Below are 8,214 nucleotides of genomic sequence, written 5' to 3'. Positions count from 1 at the left end.
GTCATTTTTCCAATATAGTGTGTGTGAGATCATAAACATATATAAATAAAAATCTGTTCTAAAAAGGTCCAAACCTGTTCCATCAAAACGATGCTCAAGATTTCTCCTGTGACTTTAAGAATTTAACCACAAAACAAAGCCTCCTTTTTCCTCCCACAAGGCTGAAAATGACAAGATATTGAAAGGAGAGAAGTACAGTAAGGTCATTGTGTGTAGAGAAAGCATTTTAAAGCTCTGCAGGCTTCATCTGACCTGCACATGTGATCCTCGTCTGAGTTGCTGGTTTTCCCCCCACAAAGTTGGTGTCGTGAGTCGTGACCACAAAACACCAAAACTCGACTGCTCACGAGGAAGCAGGAGGGAATTTCAGTTCAGTATAAAAACCGAGACGCACACCAACGCCTCGTTTCATTTCGGAGGAAACGCATCTCAAAAGAGAAAGAGCTGACATCATCTAAAAAGAGAAATGAACACAAAACTAACTATATGTTAGTATGTAGTATATGTATAGTATATGTTAACTATCAATTTTATTATTACATTTTAAATATTATTAAATAATAAACATTCAAAAACATCAAACATTGTTAAAGTGTAACAAAGTAAAAATTAATAAATAAATAGAATTCGGAAAACAATCACCCAATTCTAATAGCAAATTATGTTTTTACACACAAACACACACACACAGTGTGTATGTAATATAATATAATAATATAATATATATCTCCAAATTAAGGAGTTAATAAAGCATTAACGCAAATTCATTTTAACGGTACTAATTTTATTAATATGTGATTAACTCAGCACGCATTTCATTTCAACCATTTTTATAAAACAATATAAATCTATCTATCTAATTTCTGAAAGAGTGAGGATGAAAAAAAACTTCCCATGACACTGAAAAAGGCATGATATGTTTTGGCTGAGACATGGCATTTTTCTTTCATCATCTCACTCGCCCTCGCCCTCACACACACACACACACAGAAGCTGGCAGGAGGGAGTTTCTTTATCAGCAGGGAGGGAAAAAAGCTAACAAAGGCATTCAGTTCCAACTCCCACATTTCTGTCAGCAATCCTGAAGCTCCTGAAGATAAAAAAAGCAGCACCGAAACATCTGGCCAGATGCAGAGGTATTCTCTGTCTGGGCGAGGAGAAAAGGGGAGAGGATGAGGAGAGAGGAGAAAAAAGGAAAGAAGATAGATAAAAGAGGGGACAGAAAATAGAAAGGTAGCAGAAGAAAGGAGAGATGTGATGAGAAGAGAGCACTGCCCTGTGGTCCTTCACTTCTCCTTCAGATGAAATGACCACACAGTCGGTACTCAGCTGCTCTCTGCCTCTCTACACACACCTTTTTTTCCCCAACTGATGAGGTGTGTAACCAAAACCATGGTGTGGTCTGTGTGGGTGTGTGTGTGTTCAGCTGGGCTGGACTCCAGTTTAAGTGGGACATGGTGAGAGCTGAGAGTCATGTGAACACACCATCACCCCAGGTCACCTTCTCACTCATGCGCTCTCTCTCTCTCGCTCACACACACACACACACACAAACTTTCTTTCTGAAGTGACTGAAATTAAACAAACAAAATTCCAAAAATGCTGAAATCTGAACAGCAAAGAAAAATTCAATACAGACACAAAAACTGTAAAAAGAAATTACATAAAAAATATATAAGAAACTGAAAATATAAATAAAACATTTAAACCCAGAAACTAAATTGCTGTTGCAAACAAATATTTCTAATATAAAAACACAATCTGCCACAAAATCAATTGAAAAACAATGTACACAAAAAATATCCTTTATTTAAATATACAGAATAATTCATAAATAGAAAGAAATTGAAAATTACCAAACTACACAAATTGTGTACATTTTGCAATGGGATGAATAAAGGATCTATCTATCTGTCTATCTAATACACTTCAATGGTTGCTGAAATGTGAGGGGTGCACTTACTTTTGTGAGATACTCAAGAGCCAAGAAGCACTTTTATTTTTTACCATATACTGTATATCTGATGCAGTACACAGTGACGAGACAACAATTCTCTAGAACCCTGGTGTTACAACACACAACCCCGAGCTTCGACACTCAACACAAAGCTACAACACCCAACACAGAGCTTCGACACTCAACACAAAGCTACAACACCCAACACAGAGCTTCGACACTCAACACAAAGCTTCAACACCCAACACAGAGCTTCGACACCCAACACAAAGCTTCAACACTCAACACAAAGCTTCAACACCCAACACAGAGCTTCGACACTCAACACAAAGCTTCAACACCCAACACAGAGCTTCGACACTCAACACAGAGCTTCGACACCCAACACAGAGCTTCGACACCCAACACAGAGCTTCGACACCCAACACAGAGCTTCGACACTCAACACAGAGCTTGACACCCAACACAGAGCTTGACACTCAACACAGAGCTTGACACCCAACACAGAGCTTCGACACCCAACACAGAGCTTCGACACCCAACACAGAGCTTCGACACCCAACACAGAGCTTCGACACCCAACACAGAGCTTCGACACTCAACACAGAGCTTCGACACCCAACACAGAGCTTGACACCCAACACAGAGCTTGACACCCAACACAGAGCTTCGACACCCAACACAGAGCTTCGACACTCAACACAGAGCTTCGACACCCAACACAGAGCTTCGACACCCAACACAGAGCTTCGACACTCAACACAGAGCTACATAACAGAACACAGAGCAGGAGTAAAGTAAGTGTCCAAACAGTGCAGACAAAAAAACACAAAACAGTGGGACAAATACACAAAACAGCACAACCAGTAAACCTGCTGTATACTATAAATATACAGTAATATGCAAAAGAGGACTATAAACAAACACAATGCAGCAAAAAAACAGCACATAAACAGTATATGATTAAATATAAAATATAATGTGGTGGTGGAATGAACAGAGAGTAATGAGTGTGTGCTGAGTTCAGGTTGTAGAGTTCAGTAACACACAGTTGAGTGTGAGTGTGTGGAGAGTGTGTGTAAGGGGTGTGTGTGAGGGGTCTGTGGGGTCGTACACAATGCTGTTGGATATGCAGATGCAGTGTGTGGTGTAAATGTGTGTGATAGACTGTATAAGACAGCAAAAAATCTGGAGTGTGTATCAGAGAGAACTGTAATCACCACCACACCCAAATGACCAACACTGATTACAAAGGCCACGTCAGGGTGCGACCTCATCATTAAAGGAAAAAAGATATTATTATTATTACTGCTGTGTTCACACAGAGATGAACATGACGTGAAAAACACGTTAAATCACGTCTAATTATGCAGGAGACTCCAGACTCTTAAACACACACTTCTGTACTTTAACACACACTTACCTTCTGTATACACCATACGCAGGAAATCCTGATGAACCTGGACTTCAAATCACGAAACACAATCAGAACTGATACGAAGTAATTGGATGTGAACAAGGTGTTTATCGTCTGTTATATATGAAGATGCAGGAAGTGTATAAATGAGAGGAGGAGAAGTTAACAGTGAAGAGTCTCTAAAAACATGACTACATAAATCAAATCAGTTTGAGATGAATTGCAGGTCTGTATTGAATGAAGATGTTGGATTTAACTCCTGGTGCTGTTCCACACCTGAACTTCCAGCCAATCACAATCCAGCATTCACACGAACCAGGGTGTGAACAGGAAGTAACTGTTTTGCAGCCCAGAGCATTGTTACTGGAAAATAATCATCATATGGACGATGACCACCTCACTGTTGATTATCTTCCTACAGCGGCACGACATGCTGGTGGTTTATTCCTTACTTACGCTGCAGAGAAATTAAACTCATCCCACAAAAAAGTCCAAATCAAGCTGCTTTTAATGAAGAAAGAAGCAGTCATGAGTGTACAGAGCGTACCAGAACCAGAACCAACATTCCAGAAAAGATTTTATTTTACTAAATACACACATCATAGGAGAAAATGGTCAATAAGTGCATCCGTGTTTTTTTTTTTTTTTTTTAACTGCCAATATTTCATTCGTAACTAATCGACAGAGTAAAAAGTGTAGAAAACTGGAAGAGATCAAAACAAATAAATAACCTTTTGATACAAATTAATTCAAATGTCGAAGAAAAACAAGCGCCAAGAGCAAAAAATTTAACTTATCCCAAATATAAATAAAACGACGACCCGGAATTCGATCCTAGAAAATAAGCGAGGGAGAAAATAAAGCGTGAGCATTTTCTATAAAAAAAAAAAAAAAAAAAAAAGATTTACAGTAGATTACACAGTGAACACGCGCTACAATTCAACCTGCTGATTTTATCGAAAGGATGTGGAGCAGGAGAAAAAAAACAAAAAAAATCTAATTACAAAATTAGCACTGATGAAACAGAACCATGTAAGCGATGCCGGTGGCCGATCCGGACCCGATCTTCTCATTTCAAGGCTCTCAATTTTCGGATCGGGATTCAGACCTCCTTTTTTTTCCCTGAGAGCTCCTTTTCCACTGTGCTGTTGAAATACTGTTGCCTTGGAAACAGATTTCGGATGGTAGCATCAGTAACGGGTTTCTGTAATTACGCTACTCTAAGAATGCTAATGCTGAGCTACACACGCTGGTGCTCTCTCTCTAGATCTGGAAACCCGCTTTTGAATCATGGTTTCTATGGTGATTACCGGCGTCTGTGGCCGTAGGTTTTTATATTGTTCTAATTTCGCTGTAACTGATGCGACACGGATCTCATACGCTACTGTAAAATCGTTACTCATCCCTGAGTGATGCTAGTAAGTAAAATGATCTCTTGTGGGCGTGGCCATTTAATTTTTTTCTCTAAACAGCCTGAAGCATGAACCACTTGTATTTAAATTGTTGTATTTCAGATCGCTTCACACGTCACCAGATTTGTTTTCTGATTAAATGATATAAAGCAAGCTACGTGTCGTAGCGATATAGAAAGGGCAGAGGGAACAACAACCTCGTAACTTCTCTACTTTTTTCCATTAGGAATCCGAAAAAGTTGCTCAGAGAAAACCCGGGGGGGGGGGAGATCACTTCAAATAACTTCTGGAAGGAGCCGCATCCAAAAAAACTTCAGAGGAGCCACTTTAAGAAACTTCTCAGAGGAACCGCTCAGGACGCAGTTGCACAGTTGCATCTGGAGGCTCAGAGATCAGATTACGGAACAGGTTTGATGTTCCACAGCGGCAGCGCGTCATTGGAAGGAATAAGAGGCTCGAACAGGGTCTTAAGGAGAAAATAAATCTCAGAAACGTCGGCATAAAATAAAAATCTGAGGAGTCCGAGAGGTTTTTTTTTTATTCCCCGAGGTGAAGGAGAACGCTTTACTCCATGATGGCTCTGTAGACTGAAGGCTCGATATAGTCCTCTCTGTAGCGGGAGTTTATAAAGCGCTGTCTTTTAGAGTCCTGTTTGACCTCCTTCTCCACAAAGACTCCTTTAAAGCGCATGTCTGACGCCACGGACTGGGGAGAGAGAGAGAGAGAGAGAGAGAGAGAGAGAGAGAGAGAGAGAGAGAGATCACAGCCTGATTAAAGGCACTCAGGGGAAGAGTAGGAATGATGAAGTGAGAGTCTCCTCAGTGTCTCACCAGTCTTGCCTTGACACGTTTGGGAAGCTCCTCGTCCAGACAATACACTTCTTCACGTTTTACCGTCAGCTGAGACTCGTCCTCGAACTCCAACTAGTAACACGAGACAGAGAGAAAGATGCATATGAGAAATGGAGAAAATGAGAACCCGAAAGAGAAATGGAGATTCATATACAGTGTATATATAAATAAAATGATATAAATAGAGGAGTATCGTGATATGAATGTGACGTCATCATATCGCTCAGCCTTTAGTTTTTTCTTTTTTCTCATGAAGTTTAATGATCAACTCGCATGGTGTTATAAAGGAGCAACTTGGATAAATCCGATGCACACGGATGAGAAAAGTGTGTTTGTGTGCGTGTGTGCGATGTTGTGAATTTGTGAGTTTGTTTGGGTGATGTTGCGTAATCACAGCAGGGAGACAAAACGGACTGTTCTGGGAACAAAAAGGGGGGGGGCAATCACACACACACACACACACACACACACACACACAGGTGTACTCTAAAACGCAGAATGTGCAAACAATTTTAGTATGTGTGTGTGTGAGAGATTCCCTGACCTGGTACATGGGGATGACATGAGCTGCGACGAACTTGGCACCATAGATCAGCCCGTCTGTCCAGCGCACCTGCACCACAGCGCCCTCTGCTGGAGGCCCGAGTCTCACACAGTCTCTGTTCTGTAAACAAAAAAAGCGTTGTTAGGAACAAACAGCGTCGCACACCAACCATCACTCTCCGATTCACGTCACGGCGTTACGCACCACGATGTCCTCAGGGAAAAGGTTGTCGCTGAAGGAGCCGTCGTCGAACACCACCTCGTAGAACGTAGCCTTGGTGAGCTCCACCACCTCGCAATGGTAATAGCGGCCGTTCTTGTGCTTGCATATAACCTTCTGCCCCGTCACCAGTTCTCGCAGAGACGCCTTGTTACGCTGCGGAGGAAAAAAAAGTCACACGTTCTTATTTCCCGCTCCGTCCCATCTAAAATGACCCGGGTCCGATTCTGGTGCAGGAGTTTAGAGAGCCCAAAAACTAAAAATGTCTCATAGCGGTTTTATGTACCAAGCTAATGAGATGGTACAGATCTGATTCCAGTGTCTGAATATCAGATCTGTACCAGAAAAATTTTAATAATCAGAAAAATACAAAAGAAACATATCAGATATCGTATATAATAATAAAAAAAAAAAAAATAGAATGAATTTGATCCGATCTTGTAACTAATATATAAGTTACAAGATTGGATCAAATCAAATATACCCTTTGCTTCATAAATTTTTTCTATCTATCTATCTATCTATCTATCTATCTATCTATCTATCTATCTGATTTGATCACTTTAAAAAAATTTTAAATATATAATATTCAATATTTGTTACTATATAAAAAAACAATATATTGAATTTGTTTATCAATATGTTTGAATTATAAGCATTTTTTTTTTTCAGCGAAGCGACTTGTTTACAAATATTTAGCAAAGTAAAAAATAAATACCCGTATATACGGTGCTGAACATTAAACAAGCGTCTTGTAATATGGTGCTAAATCTTTCTCCGTATCGTATCAGCCTGCACTGGAAGCTGATGTATGCAGTATAACGTGCGGTGGTTTATTAAGCGTGAAGAACGAGGTGTTTTTAATAACGATGGAGAGTAAACGTGAACATGTCTCTGGATAACGAGGCGTCTGGTCGCCCCTCAGCAGGTGTGGGGGGGTACAGAGCAGGTGCAGGAGAAATAAAGATAAATCGCTCGTGACGAGATCGGCAGAGTGAACATTACAGCCACCGAGACGTAAAATTAGACACGTGTAATTAGACGTTTGTGCAGGATGCCATGAGAGCAACGATAATTAGAGGGTTATAAAGTAGAACACTGAAGCTCCGCCACAGAATTAACCAGCAACTAAACTCTATCTAACCTCAATCTTAACCTTCTCATGTAGATCACATGTACACTACATGGCTTAGAGTTTGTGAAAACCCGAGCAACATTCCACATTTAGTCCCCATTTGCTGTTATAATAACCTCCACTATTCTGGGAAGATGTTCCACTAGATTTTGTGGAGATTCATTCAGCCACAGGGTGTTGGTGAAGAGATTAGGTGAGCAACACCTTTGGGATGAATGTGAATGATGACTGCACCCCAGGCCTCAATAGGATTGTAGCTCTACAGCAGGAGATTTTCCACTCTAACCTATGAAAGGCAGATCTTCATAGAGCTGGTTTTGTGCACAGGGGAATGGTCATGCTGGAGCAGGTTTGGGTCTCATGCTACAGTATCCAGAGACGTCCTGTACAATTGTATGCCTTCAACTTTGTGGAGAGGAATTTGGGTGTCCCAATACTTTTGGCCATAAAAATAACCCTAGATAAGAAAACCTGGAAACCTAAGAAACACCATCCTTAGTGGTCACAGTATTCCTCAGAGAAAGGAGGAGAACATTTCTTCTAACTGCTGTCACGCTGTGAGGAAAAACGCCACCTGCCCTCTTCCACATACATACGCAGACGGACACTTATGATTGGCTAGTGTCATGTAATAGTGAACATACCCTGCCCCCAACTCTACTTTCACCCTTTAGACAAT

At 40.7% G+C, this 8,214-nt stretch overlaps 1 protein-coding gene across 3 annotated transcripts in view; it reads right to left on the bottom strand.

The window, feature by feature from the left end:
- Positions 1-3,864: 3,864 nt before the first annotated feature.
- Positions 3,865-8,214, bottom strand: part of kdm4ab (lysine (K)-specific demethylase 4A, genome duplicate b) — a 16,191-nt gene continuing 11,841 nt past the window's right edge. For 2 of the 3 annotated variants that reach the window (XM_046876231.1, XM_046876232.1), the window contains exons 19-22: positions 6,386-6,556; positions 6,182-6,301; positions 5,617-5,709; positions 3,865-5,491 (exon numbers count right to left, since the gene is read on the bottom strand). In XM_046876231.1, the coding sequence (XP_046732187.1) occupies positions 5,351-5,491; positions 5,617-5,709; positions 6,182-6,301; positions 6,386-6,556 (525 nt within the window). In that variant the 3' untranslated portion in view covers positions 3,865-5,350. Of the gene's footprint in view, positions 5,492-5,616; positions 5,710-5,743; positions 6,056-6,181; positions 6,302-6,385; positions 6,557-8,214 lie in introns of those variants that run through there. The other variant, XM_046876233.1, reaches the window with a different exon arrangement.

This window comes from Silurus meridionalis, chromosome 20 (assembly GCF_014805685.1).
Source record: "Silurus meridionalis isolate SWU-2019-XX chromosome 20, ASM1480568v1, whole genome shotgun sequence".
NCBI lineage: Eukaryota > Metazoa > Chordata > Actinopteri > Siluriformes > Siluridae > Silurus > Silurus meridionalis.
This window is presented reverse-complemented; position numbering and strand designations above follow the sequence as displayed.